The sequence below is a fragment of the Dipteris shenzhenensis genome, chromosome 15 (assembly GCF_047967505.1).
Source record: "Dipteris shenzhenensis isolate YYH24624 ecotype China chromosome 15, Dip_SZ_1.0, whole genome shotgun sequence".
In the NCBI taxonomy this organism is placed as follows: Eukaryota; Viridiplantae; Streptophyta; class Polypodiopsida; order Gleicheniales; family Dipteridaceae; genus Dipteris; species Dipteris shenzhenensis.
Window position 1 is genome coordinate 19,703,371 of NC_141610.1, and position 17,438 is coordinate 19,720,808.

Consider the following 17,438-nt stretch of genomic DNA (forward strand, 5'->3'; position numbering starts at 1 on the left):
CCCTGAAAGGGCCTCCTGATCTCCCGAAACATATGACTCTAGCACTTGAGACTGCAACCCAGCTCTAGCAAGGAGAAAATGAGGCAAGGGGTGCCATAGGAGCACACCGTCAAAGGCAAGTGACACTTGGAGACTTCTTGGGGCTTTTTTCTTCTTCATTGCGCAAATCTCTAGTGAAGTGCCTAGAGAGTTTGCAAATTTGACACAAGTCATGAACTACACGAAATGTCAACTCTCTGCATCATCTGGTCTCTGAAGCATAATATGGTCATGGAGATAGTAGGAAAATGACAATGAAGCTAACCCTGGAGACCCCGTCTGAATAATTTGTCTCTGTTGTTGCTATGGGACCTTTGTGACCAATCCGAAGGAAGCTCCGATCTTGATTCAATGATAAATCTAAGGAAGATCGGGAAATCTAATGAGCAAAGAGGTGACCCACCTATGGGTTGAACCCTACTAAAAAAGGTAAGAGGAAAATTAACATGGAGCCAAGTGCTAAACGATTAGCTTGAAACACCACATTTGCGACTCCAAACAACTCAGAAACCACCTGGAAGAAACCTCTCCTTAGCAAACTAGCATCTACAAGGTGTGAAGAGAGGTCCGAGGGAAGGGCAGCAAGCATCCAGTCCCTAGCCTAAGTCCATTAAGCGAGGGATCCATTACTGCGTGCAAAAAGGGTGGTGGAGCTCTCAAGTTTCACGTCCTCCTAAAGCAGTTGCAGCTCATCTTTTCAAGAAATGGATGTTCTTGAGGCCAGTGGGATAGGACGAGGATTGGCCTAATGGGTGGCCATTGCCAATGAAAAGGTAGAAGTCTGACTTAAAATCTGTTGCGGGTCCATCTATCCCTTGCCAAAGCCACCAAGTAAGGGAAACACGGAGCAAGAAAAAGCAAGATGAGGATGAGTGAGAGTGATAAATATGTTTGAATGTGAGTGAGAATGTCAATGTCAGTGTTAGTGTTAGTGTGAGTATACACATGTGTGTGATCACGTGTGAGTGTGTGTGTGAGAGAGAGAAAGAGAGAGAGATTGTAGTCTAATAAAGTGATTGGGTGTATGAACAATTGTGAGTGGAAGAGGGCTGAGGGAAGTGAGGTGTCAGTGAGAGTTAGGATCAAAAATCCACACGTGTGTGTGTGTGCGCATGCGCGCGCGCACGTGTATGGCACATGAGGCGAATCGCGATTACGAGAGAGGGAACATAAGGAGAAGAGGAGAGCCAAAGCAGAAACAGGCAAAAAGGCAGCAGCAGCAGCGGGCAGAAAGGGCAGGCGATAGAAACAAAGCAAAAAAATAGAGAAATAAGGCAGCAACGATCAGGATGTGGACAGAAACAACAAACAGACAAGAGGCAGAAATGGGTAGAATTGGCGGAAAAGGGAAGCAGGGAGAAGCGAAAGCGGCAGCCAGCGGGAGTGGCAGAGGTTAGGGGAAGAAAGGGCATGGTTTATGACGGGGAGGAGCAGTGCTTCAACAGTTTTTCAGAACTTCAAGCCCCAAGAGCACTATCCTATAGTTTCCCCAAACCTGTATTTCAAATCAACTCGATGAAATCAATAAGCTCCCTCTAGGACCATCTAGAATCTGATTATATTTCTGAAAAAGATAATAAGGGAAGAATTCTTACATGAGCAATGGAAGAAACCAGTACAAGACCATGCAAATCGTTGTTAAGGAGCTAAAAAATGTGATCTTAGAACAAGGAAGCCAGATCAAAACACAGATAAGAGACACTAAATAAGACAATTCAGTTTTAACAGTAGACAACCAATCAAGGATTTGAATGTTCTAGAAGTTCTTCCAACACTCGTCTTTCAAAATTGAGACACCTTCCTGAAATTAAAACATAAGCAAACTCTATTTGGCAGGTCACAGCAAACCTCAATGTAGTTTTCAAGAGAGGGATTCTGCGATGACTTGGTATCTGAGGTAATGCCTTCACAAAAATCTGCTTCACAATGTCACAAATATTCTCAGTATAATATGCATGTTATCTTAACTTTCATTACTTTAGAAAGTTACATGCACACACACTGGCTTTACCTGCAGAAGCATCCTGGGATTTTTCATTCTTTCAAGCCAGCTAGGAACAACTGCCGCAATCAGCTTCTCAGTCACAAGATAAGATTGACTATCATCCTGTTAGAAAAGGGAAAGGTGATCTGTTAGGGAAGCTGATCTTAGGCAGGTTCTGAAAATTCCATTATATTCAAATCCTCCATCCTCAATGACATTTGGAGAATATGGACAACGTCACTCCTCTGATTTACATATCCCTTTATATGTTTACTCTAGCAGACAAGAGAATCAAGAATGTGATGGAGCATTTTTTTTTTGAGAGAAAAGTGATATATTCTATTCAAAACGAATCATACAACAGGTGGGAGAGAAAGTACTCTATCCCTAGCCTCAACAATGTGGCAAAAAAGCCATGGTGGTGGTCTAAAATGCCACGACATCCCAAAAGGGGTCAAATGAAAAAATAATGAGCAGTCCCATGTCCTCATGAAGGATAGAAGTCTCCCACGAGCTGCCAAAGAGGTGCCTGTACACACTGCTCCCACTGACTCCTGAGAGTGAAGATAATCTCCGCCCAAATGGAAGCAAGAGTGTCAGCCTCCGTGCAAAAATGGCCCCCAAGGACAAAAGAGCATCGCGAACACCATATCCGCCATAGAGTGATGCTGGAAATCACCTCCCAGGCTGTCCCTGCAGGTGAAGTAGGCATGAAATCCTGAGCAGGTACAGGTAACAAAAGTAAATCCTGCGGCTCCATGATGCTGACATCAGTCGGACCCCGTCTCTGGTGACGCTGCATGAAGAAACCGTGGTCTCCTGGCTCTAACTCAAAGAGAGCAAAGGCTCCAGATCCTCTCCCCCATAGGGCAGCACCCCATGTCATCAGAAAGGACTCGGATGTAACATATGAGAACAACCTGAAAATACCTGCCCATACCACTCTAGAGCTAGGGCAGCTCCATAAACAATGCTTACTAGATTCCTCTGCGAGCTGACAACGCATACACAAGGAGGGTCTACCCATCTGCTGAAGCCATGTACCCACCGGTATACCCCTATGTATAGTGAGCCAAAGAAAATAGGATACTTTCCTGGCTCTACTAATGCCCCAAAAATGAGTCCAGTAGTTCAGCAAGAGCTCTGCAGTAAGTCCCTGTGAATGCCAATGCTGAGAAGCTGATGGTCGGTGATGAGAGTCTCTCTGCTGAAGCCTGTAACCTGCCCTCGTCGAGTACTGGAAGAAGGGAAGAGGACGGCAACCTGTCACCAGAGCAGGCCACATCCACTCACCTGGGTCCCAGTCGAGCTCCGTGAGAGGTCGACCCTGAAAAATCCAGAGTCTCCATCTAGGATCCTCTGCAATGGTCAACCTAGAGGGATCTGTGGCCCATTCCTTACCTAGGCAACCAATGACCCTGACCCTTTGCCAAAGGAGCTCCTGTCGATCCAGTGGCTGAGTGGGATACAGTCTGTGAGAGGAGTTCGACTCAAAATAAGTAAACGGTGCTGGTCCTAAACGAACTCCAATGCATAGCCCAGCCTCACTAAAACAACCTGACCAAGTAGAGATGGGATGAACATAGGCTGGATCTGTAAGCGTATCCCTCCACTCCTGCGGAATAGCTCTCATGATCAATAATCTGGTGGCAGCAATCTGTCCAAGTGGTCCGTGTCTATCTCTGATCTCCTCCTCTGACATCTCCACACCTCCCCTGAACCAATCTCCAACTGTCACAATCCCCTGAGCATGCCATCTGGCCAAGGGAGTCCTAAGTTCTGTACCAGGGGAAGATCCCTGATACCGAACTAGGGAGTTGTGAAAGTGGCTGACGAGCAATTTCCTCTCTGGAGGAGGAAATTGCTCTGATGAGGTACTGTCGAAAATGATCCCATATCTGAATAAGCCTTTTCACAAGAGGTGAGGAAGGCTGAAAATGCTGGTCTATCAGGAAGATCCAACTGACTCTACCTGCCCACTGGCCTGCCGCTCTAGGAGTGCACTGGTGAATCCCATGCAGTAAAAACTGCTTCCACGGCTGATCTCCTGGAGTCAAACCTCTAACAAGAAGTTTGACTAAAAGGGCTCTGCTCTGCATCTCAAGATCAAGAACCCCAAGCCCTCCCTGCGAGGAGGGTAAAGTGATAGTATCCCAAGAAACCCTGGCCCTAGTGTCCTCAGAACCGTCGCCACCACTCCACAAAAAGTTCCGGAGCAATCTCCTCACCTGGCGGATCGAATCAGCATGAAAGCACCAACATGACGCAACGTACCACATAGTCGCTAGTAGCACCTGGTTGAGTATCAGCGCTCTACCGGCCAAAGAGAGTCTAGCCGTACTTCAATAGGCTAGCTTTCTTCGGATACTCTCGAGAACTGGGGCAAACTGCTGCGACGGGGACACCTCAATGCCAACCTGGAAGCCTAGATATCTCGTAGAGCCTCTGGGAATCCAAACAAAACCTCTGTCTCCTCCCCATGCTGGGGTATCCTGCTGAGCTCCAATCCAGATCCCTTTTGATTTGTTCCAATTGACAAGTCCCCCTGAGGCTAAGCAGAACTTGTCAATTGAATCCGTAGCAGTAGCGAGACTATACGCATCTCCTCTGACTGTCAGTGCCGTGTCATCAGCAAACTCGGTGTCCAGAAGCTCCTGCTCCTGCCGGATAGGTAGATGAAGGCCCAAAGTGCCATGACTGGTAGCCTGCATAAAGTATCCCATAGCCTCCGCTACGAAAAGGAAAAGGTAAGGTGCAAGCGGGCAACCCTGTTGTACCGATCTGGATAGCTGAAAAGGCGGTCCTCTGCCTCCACAGACCACCATCCTGCTAGAAGAGTGAGAGTAAAGTGAGGAGACCCAGAAAATCCATCTATCACTGAAGCCTAGCCTCCTCAAAGTGCCCTCCAAGAAACCCCAGTCCACCCTATCATAAGTCTTCTCAAAGTCGAGAAGAAGAACAGCAATCTCCTGCTGACTCTCCTTCGCCCAGTGAGTGGCCTCCCAAAAAGTAAAGATGTTATCCAAGATACTCCGATCTTGGACAAATCCTGTCTGAGTAGCTCTGATGATATCTGGCAACAAAGGCTTTAGGCGAAGAGCCAAGGTCTTCGCTAGGATCTTATAGGCTGTCCCTAGAAGTGTAATGGGTCTCCAATTACGTAGGACTGCCTTGTCTCCCCCTTTCGGGATGAGACAAATCATACCTGTGCATAAAGTCTCGCCCAAAGATCCTGCATCAAGAGCCTCTGAAAAGGCAGAGAGTAGATTAGGCCCAATCGTATCCCAAAGAGCTCTCAAAAGAAGTGGCGACAAACCATCCTCCCCCGGGCATCTATCTCTGGGCAACTCATGTAACGCATCCGTGATCTCCAGGAGTGATAATGGGCTATCCAAGACATGACTCATCCTGTCTGAGACCATCAGGGGGATATGGCTCCAGATCTCCTCTCTGGCTCTGATCATCTCCTCAGTGACTGGATCAGCTGTGTAAAGAGTGGAATAGAAATCAGAAGTGATCTCAACAAGACGGTGAGAGTCCGTCTGAAGAGTCCCGGCCTCATTCACAAGTCTACGAAGACTGTCCAAAGAGTATCTCTGACCCACTGCCCTGAAAAACTGTCTAGAGCATCTATCCCCCTTCTGAATCCACAAAGTCTGCTGGGAGTAAAACCTGAACTGTGCCCTCCTGCCCTGAATCTCCTCTAGTCTCTCCTGAGCCTCCGAAAGCTGCCCTCTGATGAAAAGAGAATGAGGAAAACTCTGAATCAATCTCTGAAGTCTGGATACCTCCGCTCTTGCGTTCTGATCTCTGATTCTGAGCTTTTCCTTCTCCTCTTTTGCCCTCAACTGGCAGGCCGTGCTGACTCTAGCCAAAGCCCCTTCTACCCACATCAACCAGCCCTGATCCACAGAAGTGTCCTCTGACAACCAAGCCTTTCTCAACCGTTCCACGAACTCTGTGTCCTGAAAAACAAAATCCGGAACTCTCACTGAGCCTGTGCTCTCCAATCAAGATGTAGGAAGAATCTGTAAAAGGACTGGAGCATGGTCAGATAAAACATAACCCGAGCGGATTCCGATCTGCTGTCCTCTGGCGTGGCCCCATTGGCCAATATAAAACCTGTCGAGTCTGACCAAAGAAAGAGAGCCATGGAAAACCCCCGACCACGAGAACTGAAGACTGTCAGCCAAGTGATGAAAGTCATCCAATCGAGCTGCATCGTGAAGTCCAGCATGCAAAACAAAACTGTCCCACTCCACTCTCTCCCTATCACAAAGGCCACCCTCAGTCTGACCCGCCTTGTCTTCAGAGAATTCAACCATGTTGAAGTCTCCTCCAACAATCCAGGTGTCTGCCTGAGGAAGGGACTCTCTGAGCTGTCTCCAAAAAGCACGTCTATGGGTTGGATCCGTGGGAGCATACACATTGAGAACACCAACTGTTGTGCTCTCAATGTAAAGAATAACATAGCATGCTCTGCTCTCCACTAATGTACCCTCTTGGGTGATCTTTGAGGCCCACCTAGCTGAAACTGAAATGCAAACTCCTCCCCTCGTACCATCCGCTGGGCTCCAATATGTCCGGCTCTGTCCTCTGAGTAAGGATCTGCATCTGTCAATCCTGTCCTGGGAGAGCTTATGCTCCTGGATAAGCACAATGTCTGGAGGGGACCCTGAGGAATAAACCGAAGGGAGTCCCTAAGCAACTGCAATCTAGGAACTCCCAATCTACGACCATCTGCATCTGAGGTAAATCTGCGGCCGTTCAGTCCTCTCACGTTCCAAGAAATGATGGACAACCTAGACATCAGATGGAAGTGAGGGTGTGTCAGTGGCAACAGCCCTAAACTCTCTCTCTGACGGCGCAATCCAAAGTCGGTCTCCGATCAAACTCCAAATCTGCCCCAACTCATGTAAAATGGCTCCATCTAAGGGAATAGAACTCTGGCGTGAACTGAGGAGCTGAAAATCAAACCAACCAGCAACTCCTGGGTAAATCAAAGTCTCCCTGAATCTCAAAGAACAAAAACAGAAAGGCCCTGCCACCGAAGCCAGGTCGAAGAGTCCTAGGGCAAGAATGAATCTGCGAGCCGACAATACGATGAACCGATGAAAACTGAGTCATGCACAAGAGCTGTCTAGCAATCTCACTGTCAAGTAACTCAGCTGACCAACTTTCGCTCCCCCGAGATCAAAAGCTACCTGCGGAGAAACGAAGAACAGGCCCCTCTCTGGAGAGAGTAACCAATCCCAAGTACTCCTCAACCTCCTCTGACCGTCGGCAAAACACCGGTAGAAGTTCCAATCGAGTGAGGGAGTCTGTGATAACCTCTCGAGCCAAAAAGGGCCAAAACTCCACGGGCAGATCTCTGTCAGCCATCCTGGGGTCAGGTCTAGGAGTCAGAAGGGCTGAAAAGGGCTGGGCCGTCCTGACTCTGCTCCTGGAATAGGTGAGAGGGAGAGGAAGAATCTGCGACGGGGTGTCTGTCCGCGTGGGTGACTGATACTCTCGCTCAATCTCGTCTGCTAGGATCTCCCAATCCTCATGCTTGTCTGGGTACTGAGCAAAATCTGTGACCGCACTCGTGAAAGATCTGGATAAACCAGGAGTGAAAAGCTGCGAGGATGAGGCTGTACTAGGAGGGGTGTCTAAAAGGACGCTCCGCATAGCAACAAAGGAAGGTATTGTGCGACGGGGCTGTGAAAGAGGTCTCGAGGGAACCTCGTACAGGTGCATGAGATCCTGGGACGGGCTCTCACTCTGACCTGTGTCGTAAAAAACCACTCTCTCAATGGACTGCTGGGGAGAGGCATCCATCACAGTTACTGCAGCCTGAGGAGTCTCCCGCTGAATAACTGTCTCCGTAACCAATATCTGAACCTCCGGGGTAGTAGTGTCTAGAGTCCTCAAATCGTGAGCTACTGTCTCCTGCACAACGTGAAGACCTGCCTGTGGATGGTCCTCCGCATCTCCCCTTTCCGGGGTCTCTTGCACATATGTCTCCACTCCCTGAGCTACCGTCTCCTGCACAGTGTCAAGACCTGCCTACACAAGGTCCTCTGCATCTCCCCTTTGAGAGGTCTCCTGCACGTGTATCTCAACTCCCTGAGCTACCATCTCCTGCCAGTGTCAAGACCTGCCTGCAGATGGTCCTCTGCAACTCCCCTTTCCGGGGTCTCCTGCACAAGTGTCTCAACTCTCTGCCATCTGTGAGCTCGTACCTGGGGCTGCACGTACTGCTGGCTCTCTCTCTGTCTCCGTCTCCTCCGAGCTCTCCGTGAAAGCTGTACCACTGGAGGCGCCTCTAGGTCCTCTGAGTCCACTGGAGCCTCCCCTAGAGGAGTCTCCTCTCGCTCTGCTGAGTGAGTCGAAGCAGGCTCAGAGACCCCTGAAGGCTCTGGGTCACTCGTAGGATGGGGAGGAACCGGAGTCTCTGATCGAGGCCGACGACTGGGGCAATCTCTAATAAAATGACCTCTCTTCCGACAGAAAAGACACTGATCAAGAAGCCCCTCATACAAAACCCTCTGCTGCATCTGAACCCCATCTCCCATGGAGTACGAAATCAAAGTAGGCAAAGGTCGAGGAGGGGGAAACTCTGAGGTGAGTCTGACCCTCGTAACACCTGTACCAGTAAGTGACTGAGCATAGCATCTGATGGGATGACTGTACCTGCCACGCTAGCCATATGCTCCACAGCTCTGCGACAAGAGCTGACCTCATCTGGAAGTCCAGGGAAAAGCATCCAAAAAGAGACCTGACGCGGTCCCGGGGAAGTAGTACTGAAGTGCTTCCGCCAAGGCCACAAATGGATGACTCTGCTCTGAAACTGAATCGGTGAGCTCATAAGTACTCTTTGAGCCTGCTCTGCAGATTGAAGGCCAAAAGAAAAGTACCCTCTGCCTAGCAATCGGAAAGCCGTAACTGAGACACCCAATGAGGCCATGCTGGTGTACACCCAATCACGTAACTGTTGGCCTCTACCGGGTAGAAAGCCAATAATGTGCGTCAAACGAAAACCCTCCTCTGCTACCTCAATCATCTGCACAATGTCAGGAGGAAAAGAAACTGTGACTTTGATCTCCTCAAGTTCGGCGACGGGAGCGGCATTAGTGTCCTCCATTGTCTCAGCTAGTGCTGTCCTGAGGGGAGGAGCTACCTCTGCTGAAAAAATCCACCAAGAACCTCAAGAATCCCAAAAAACCCCCTGGTTAAAGAAAGCCCCAAGTTTCAGCCTGCGTGGAATGAAACAAGCCACTCAATGTTGAAGTAGGAAACTCCGCCAACGTCTGGAAGCAGCCCAGGAACACAGCTCTCCGGAACACGAGCAGAACAGCCCCGGAGAGGGCCCTGAAGCAGCCCAGCCTGAAGCACAAGGGAGGGACAGACAACAGCCTGAAGGGCGGCCTAGATGGCAGCCTGGAGGGCGCGACCAACAGCAGCCAGCATGAACAGCAGGGCGCGCAGCAGCCAGTCGAACTGTAGGGGGGGGGCCACGACACGAACGGGCTGAAGGGGGGCACGACCACCAAAACATCCTGCAGCCAGACGGGCTGAAGAGGGGGGCGCAACGCGATAGCAGGCTGAATGGGGTGGCGCGATAAGAGGGCTGAAGGGGGGGGCGATTTGAGCAGGGCGCTGCCAAGGGGACCCTGCGCGCCAAGGCAGCAGGGCGCTGCCAAGGGAGCAGGGTACGACCAAGGGGCAGGGCGCTACCAAGGGCTGGAAGAAGGCGGCGGCAGCAGGCAGACGGGAGCTCCTCCTCTTCGATCCGCGATGGAGCATTTGAGCAGTCAAGGACAAGATAATAGTTAAACGGGGGAACACTGAAAGAATTGATACCAAGGATGACGGGGTCGCCAAGTGGAAAACATGACATGGTTTACATCACACCCAAAGCCGATCAAACATTTTTGAGCAACATATTCATGCGAGTCTCGCTTTTACATATTGTGCTATTAGTCCTGTCATTTAAACCACTATTTTGAAAGATAATGATAGAAGCTGCAGACCCCATAACTCATGACGATGCTTCTTCTTGGCGTTCCTCTTTCACTCTAGAGCATGTCCTTGTTTTGGCCTAGCTTTGTCTACAGGTGGGGTTTTAGTATTTCTCTTGTACTGCCGATTCGATACTTTACCGAATGTATTTAAAGAGCCAAACCATTTCTAAGCACACCATTTTTTGGTAACCTATGTATCTTGGGGGAAGCCTTCACTCTTCTAGAGGTTCTAGCTCTTCTAAGAACTTTCCCTTTCTTGGTGTCATTGAAATATGGCAAAATGGAGATGCTTTGGCCAATAATACCTGGTTAACAACAACCAAACCCCGACTGAACTTAAAAAGAGGAGTTTCCTCCTAATACTCTCCAACACAAAAGCAAATTGCTGCTGCAGAGAGAGACCCACACCGACCTAGCAGCCCATGTATTCAACAAAGACACCCCTCTGAATCCAAGTAGAACCGAAATCAGCCCCTCAATCTGAAGTGTCCTTGTTGCTAATTATGCGCACTTACGGAATAAAATAAATCCAAGACTGCCCTGAAAGAAGTAAGAGCACGTCGAGTGGCATTAAAAAAAACAGCAGTGTCAACGGCAAGATCAAGGTCCAAGATCTCCTTATCTTGTCTCAAGGGAAGTCTCAGCCCAAGAATGTCAACTTGAGATCTCAAGGAGATACCTATTAGTTCAGCCACAAAGAAATACAAGAAAGAGGCAAGAGGGCATCCCTGTCAGACTGATCTAGAAATCTGAAATCTCTCTTCTATCTCCTCTTATAAGCAATTGGCTATGTGCTGATTTGTGCAGAGAAGGGACCCCTCTCATCCAAGCATTTGAGAAACCAAATCATAGAAGGGTATCCTTCAAGAAAGCTCAATCTACTCTGTGATAAGATTTCTCAAAATCCAAGGGTAGAATGGCAAACCTCTGGCCACTCTGTATAGCTGAATTTGAAGCCTCCCGAAATGTATAGCTTTATAAAAAATGTTTCAGACATGCACGAGGTCATCTGTGTATCATGAATAAGGTCTCGAAGAGTGGGTTGCAAACACAAACTGATAGCTTTTGACAAAATCTTATAAAAGGTGTCCAAAAGAGCGATTGGCCTCCATTGGGAAACCAAATTTCTACAACCCCTCTTTGGGATAAGATGAATGAGACCCTCTGTAAGTCAATCAAGCATAGTATCAGAGTCTCAAACGCCTTGCATAACGGAGGTAACATAGTGTCCAATCATGGCCCAAAAAGCAATGAAGAAGGAGGGCGTCACCCCATTTGAGCCCAAACAAGTGCCTTTGTGAAGAGCAAGAAGTGCAGTCCTATATTCTAGGTTATGAAAGGTGCATCAAGTGAGAATCTCATATCTTTTTCAATCATTACCGCTCGAATACCTTGCCAAACTCTATGTGCAGCATGACCTCTAGCACGCGTATCAGGATCTATTAAAAGAAGAGATGCGCAAAGATCACTACCTACGCATAAGATGGCATCAAGATCTGACTGTAAAACCCCATCAGAGTCGATAAGATGGGAAACACTTTCTCTACCTTGTGTCCGGCCAAGAGTAGAGAAAAAAGCGTTTCAGCACTCTTCCTCCCATCTGAGTCCAAAATGACTCCCATGCATAAAAGGCATACTCTACTCTTTGATCCCGCTGTTGAGCACTCATTGCACAATAAGGCACCCATAAATTCAAGCAACTCTAGGCAGTTTCTACTCTTTCCTCAAGGCTCAACAGGGCTGCTCAAACGCCAACCTTCCATTTGGAAAGCTCTTATCCCCTAGTACTAGTGATAGAGTCATAAAAAACAATAATACCAGAGAGGGATGCTACAAATGTGAAGAATGTTGGACATACAGAGTTTTAGGTGTCAGTCTAGGAGTTTATGTGAGTTTATGAGTGTTTAGGCCATTTTAGGATTTATGTCCCAAACCCTAATTTTCTAGGGTTAGGGTTAGGGTTTAGTAACCCTAACTGTATTGTGTCATTTTCTCATTATGCAATACATGGATTTTATTTGTTGGCTCTCTTGCTTTCCCTCTTGAAACCATATTTCCAACATGGTATCAAAGCAAGTTCTCACTTGCTCTCCGGCTTCTTCTGTCATCGCTGCCCCAACCTCTCCTCACCTCTCCTAGCCTAGACAACACACACTCAGTCATTTCCTTGCTGTTTCGTCGCGCAAAAGTGCTTGTTCTTGCTAGTCGCCTCCTTCTATACAGTTTTTGGCCTGTTCTAGCAGTCACCTACCTGTTTTGCAGCAAACCCTAAGTAGGGGCCTCTCTTGAGGCTATTTTGAGCCTCTTGGAAGATTTCGGACCCGTTTCCTTCCCTTTTGGCAAAAGAAGACAGGGCGACTGCATTTCGGGCTATATTAAGGCTGGACGACTGTATTTCTTGGCATTTCGGGATGTTTTCTTGTATTTCGGGCCAGCTGTCTTGTCCTTTATGCTCCTCGATAGACCTGTACATAGTACGACGTCTATCCTAATCCTTTACATGCTGCCTTGACCCTGCAGCAGCCCTAGAACCAACCACGTTTCCAAGAAAGCCTATCCCTGAAGCTTCACAATTAGGCTTTACTCATCGACCACTCAGAAATTGTCTCAGCCAGTCGACTAGTGATTCCTGTTTCAGAAACCCTAACTGCAGAAACCCTAATCTGCAAAGACCCGAATTTCTGCAGAAACCCTAATCTCTGTAAACCCTGATTCCTGTTAGGGTTTCCAATATCTATGGAGGTAAACAAGAATCTATTCGTGGTTGAGAAATTCAGCAGCACCATTTTCCCAACCTGACAGACTAAGCTTCGACTGCTTCTCATGCGAGATGGTCTTTGGGGCATTGTCAAAGGAACTGAACCAAGGCCCAAAGGAGGAGAGGAACTCCAACACTCAAGAAAGAATGACAAAGCACTTGCGCATTTTTTGTTTTTGCAAAATTAAGTACTTCTATTAAGTATGAAAGAAAAACGCAGAGCAAGCTCAATGAGGGAGTACATCATGCCAATAACTACATGAGAGAAATCAAAGCTCAAAAAGAGCTAGCAAATAACCAGGGTTGAGGCTGAAAATGCCATGTCAACCCTGAAACAGAATCAGAGAAGAAAGGAGATCCCCTCCATACTCTGAAAAATGTGTTCCTCCTAGCAGAGGCTGCTCTCGATGACCCATGCATGCTCACCCTAGATGGCCATCAAGGTATCTATGGTATCAGTCCAAATCCTGGTCAATGTCTGAGAGAGGTGAACCTGGGATCCATCCATGCATGTGTACATCTGGCTCTCCAAATATTCCATGCTGCAATACTAGCCAGAATCTTCCATGAAGTGTCCACAGAAGCATGTGCAGCTTTGAAAGCAGTGAATGAAACATCGTGGAGGGAACATGACTCTACTCAGTGTCGACGAACTGAAAAAGGCACATTTGAATCATGTCCCTCAAAAAAGACCCGAGCCCCCATAAGAGAAAGCCAAGCAACTGAGCCCCAAGTCATGAAGAAGGGTGAAGTAAGGAAAGTACATAAGATCCTCACAACACCCTTCCAGATCGTCCTCGCCTGCTGTCTGCATCCCTAAAGGCAATGCAGAATTGTCTCAATTGCAAAATGGCAACGAAGACATGTAGCGTCAGCCCCGAACCGGACCTCCACAAATTCACCGCAATCCCTCCGTGAATAAAAAGCCAAAAGATTTCTAAGTGATTTTCTATTGCAGAAATGTGAAAGCTATCCCAATGAGGAGATCTAGGGGGTCTCCAACCTCTACAACTAAGCTGAAATCTCCTAGCATTTCTAGCCGTGTAACGAAAGAAGGGGATGCTCTTCTATCGGTGCCCTACATCAATCCACTCCCACTCTCCAAGGTCCCACTACAAAGATCTGATAGGGACACCTCCATAGAGCCAAAGTCTCCATGGACCCAGAGCCATAAGAATAGGGTCAGGATCCAAGTACCACTGTGAATCTGTACCCAGCTCCATATAGCCTGCAATCCTGAACAGCTTGAGGGAATCCCTTGAAGGATATCATCATAAGACAGTGATTTGCCATGCTCATCAAGTATGCTTTCATTCCACATAATGGGCTGCCTATCAAGAGGAGTGTGGAACTCTCCGAAGTGTACTTCTGAAGCTGTCCCAAGCTTTCAGAATGGCAGCCATAAGAGGAGAGGAGGGGTGTCTAAGCGGGGCTGAAGTAAAAATCAATCTAGTGCTATCCATCCAGTATCCTCCCGAAGTGGGAGTACAGGACTGTATGCTGTGTATGAAGGATTCCAAGGCTGCTGTCCAGGCATCAATCCTCTCACCGGAATCTTGATACCAGTAGAGTGGCTTCTCGTCCGAGGCTCTAAAACCACATCCATTGGTGCCAATATTTTTCATTTCCTTTAGTAGTAGCCAACTTTAGTCCTAAAAGTACTTTCTGAAGTACTTTGTGTGAAGATCAAGCCTTGAGGAGTGCTTCAAAGGGCACGTTACTCACGTGGCTTGCATGCAAAGCATTGTGTTACAGCCACTCTGCCACACATGCAACCTATGCATGCGCCCAACAAGCACTCTTTGTCCCTCAGCCTTTCAAGCTGATAGCATCCCATTCTATTTCACCTATTTTATCAGCTTGTGGTTGACTCCTATGTGGCAATCGACCTACTTGCTCTCTCTCACTACCATAGCACCTCCTACATCTCTAGCTTGCTGCAGGCCTACCTATTTCAAGCATATATCTCTCTTTTTTGAATGAGGAGAAAGGTGTTGGGATGTACTATCTTTCATGGCTCCTTGCATCCTTTCTCTCAAGTAAAAGTTCCAGCTTGTATCTCGATATGGAGCAATTAGCCAATGAACTCAGCAAACAAATACTCCTTGACCTTTGCCCCACCTCAGGTGCAGATAATTCAGATTGACACTCAAGTCTGCAGCAACAGTTATAGTTATTGCAACGGACTCACGAGGCACGGCGTGTGCATAATGGTATGCCCTCCTTTTCTCCTGAGGTGTACTCAGTTCCCCAGATTATGTGCTCTCTTGGCTGGCCCTAAATTGAGCCTAACACCTACATGTGCTCTGGTATATATTTTACAACTTAGGATATGGACCTCGCTGCCTATGTAAACCAACCATCAACAGAGGGAATGCAAGAAGAACAAGAGAAGTAAGGTTAAGAAAGGTAAATGCTACAAAAATATTGACTAATATAGAGATCTGTTCACACATTTGCAAATAACAACTTGAATTGAACTAGTTTAAATTTTACAGTTTCAAAGACAAAAATTCAATAGTGTCTACAAGTCTTTAGTCTCTAGGTAAATAACATAATAAAGGTAAGCCACATACGGGAAAAGTATTTATATAATACCTCTAGCCAACCATGCAATGACCAACACAAAGAAGATGCTCAAACTTAAACCTATAAGTGCACCTGAATTAATGTTGTTTCTCCAAGAATGGAGAAAACCCTAATGGCATGCTTCAAGACAAAATCTGGTGATAGTTCTGTCAATAATGTCAACAAACTCAAAGATTGATTCCGAGTGGACACATCAATTGTTGAGTGTATGAATTCAACCAAAAACTCAATATCGTACAGTTCATCGATCGATTCCTGTCAACAAATTCATGAACAGTCAAATTACACAAGGTATTTACTTGGAAACTTGTTCTATCATTAAATTTCCCGGGAACAAAATGCTCACGAACTTACAATTGTAATTGAAGTCCGACTTAATCTTGTGATCTTTTCTATAGCTTCCAATGTAAGCTGTTGCACATAATGCAGATGAAATACTTCCATTTGCTTTGCACTTTCAACAGCTGCACTCTTACCGCTCTTGGGATTCAAATCTGCAGGCGCCTCATGAATTGTTTTTATTGTGGAGATTTTACGTAGCAACTCAAACAGAGGTGTGATCTGTTCATACCTGTGTCATAAAAATATAATCAAACTGTCCCCACCCCTAAATAAAAGAAAAAACCAAGCCAAAACCTACAATAGATATCAATAGATATGCTCTTGCAAAATACCCAAAGTAGCACATTCTTAAGAAAACTATATACTATTAATCTTGATCAGCTGAAATAGAACTCACATATTACACACGTCTTCTTTTGAAAGTAGAAACTCTAAAAGAGCAATGATACAGTCAAACACTTTGAAAAGCTCATCTGCCATGAGATGCATGCTCACTCCCTCAAAGGCAAATAGTTTCTTTACAAGCCGATCAATGTACCTCACCACAACCATAGAGTTCACCTGGATGAAATGAACAAAGGAAAAATATTACGGAGGCTTCCTAGAAAAGAAAAACACAGATGCTGATCACATTGGCATGCACACAAGTTAAAATAAACCATATCTGATGACACAATAGCAACACTTTCATGTCAAAAGCTGGATTTGGTAAAACAAGGATTAAATAGTCGTATGAAAAGGCCCAACACATCATGATACACTTGCTTAGTGTTAGGCTACATTCAAGGACCCCATCTTCCAAAATTCTTGCAATGCAATGCTTAATATTAGAAAGGGAAGCACTGAATGTCATTTGTGTTTAAATAAGCCAAATACTCAAAAGATGTACATTTTCAAATAGAGACAGGATGCAAATCACAGCTACATAACATCATAGAGACCTGAGAATATGTCTCTCTATCGTAAGCAAGAGGTAGAGACCGAGTAGTAGGATGACCAGATACTCACGGATATCTAGACATGAGTCACGCCATTGACTACCTTGATCAGCAATGTGCTTCGCTCTTAATACATGAGGTCACCTGTTCAAACTCATGAGGCTGAGTGTGGGACATGGCCCCCAACTAGTTGTCCTTGTAGAGTTCCTCATAGGAGAACAGCCTACAGAGAAAGGAGGGCGCTAGACATGAAATCCTAAGCCCACTCTTTCAAAATGCATGCTAGCCAAAGATTCAAACTCCACTCCATCTATGGTGCTATTATTGTTGCCTCATGGCACCATGCTGGTACACAACGTCCAAAAGATATCAAACATGTTTCAAATGTACTAGAACTTCTACTAGGCAGTGGGACTCTAGTCCAATCCATGTGGAGCTCAGATTTCACATGGACGACACGTGACATAAACCATTCCTAATACATGGAGTGCATACCTTCGTGAGAGTAGAGACATGAAGGTCAACATGGATAAACCAAGATCATGATTTTCAACAATAATGACGCTCAGCTTCAATGCGAGTCCTTCATGCTCACGGTGGGAACAGTTAGATCCTATGTATGATTGGAATGCCTTCACACTTGTAGGGGCACCAATTGGGACCATCAAATCCTATGTATACTTGGGATGCATTTTCACAGACCCCAAGTTTAACCATGAAATAAGCAAATTGACCAAATTGGAAAGACAATGTCTCTATTGGCCCTACATGCAAGTGATGTT

General features: G+C 46.6%; 1 protein-coding gene across 4 annotated transcripts in view; it reads right to left on the reverse strand.

Moving 5' to 3' along the window:
• Positions 1-17,438, reverse strand: part of LOC147893517 (ARM repeat superfamily protein) — a 207,170-nt gene that overhangs the window by 48,248 nt on the left and 141,484 nt on the right. For all 4 annotated transcript variants that reach the window (XR_015542194.1, XR_015542193.1, XR_015542192.1 and 1 more), the window contains exons 28-32: positions 16,116-16,279; positions 15,731-15,947; positions 15,449-15,631; positions 2,051-2,146; positions 1,888-1,955 (exon numbers count right to left, since the gene is read on the reverse strand). Coding sequence is in view for 1 of the 4 variants with exons in the window: in XM_087385521.1 (XP_087241647.1) it covers positions 1,888-1,955; positions 2,051-2,146; positions 15,449-15,631; positions 15,731-15,947; positions 16,116-16,279 (728 nt within the window). In the remaining 3 variants the exon portion in view is untranslated. The remainder of the gene's footprint in view (positions 1-1,887; positions 1,956-2,050; positions 2,147-15,448; positions 15,632-15,730; positions 15,948-16,115; positions 16,280-17,438) is intronic.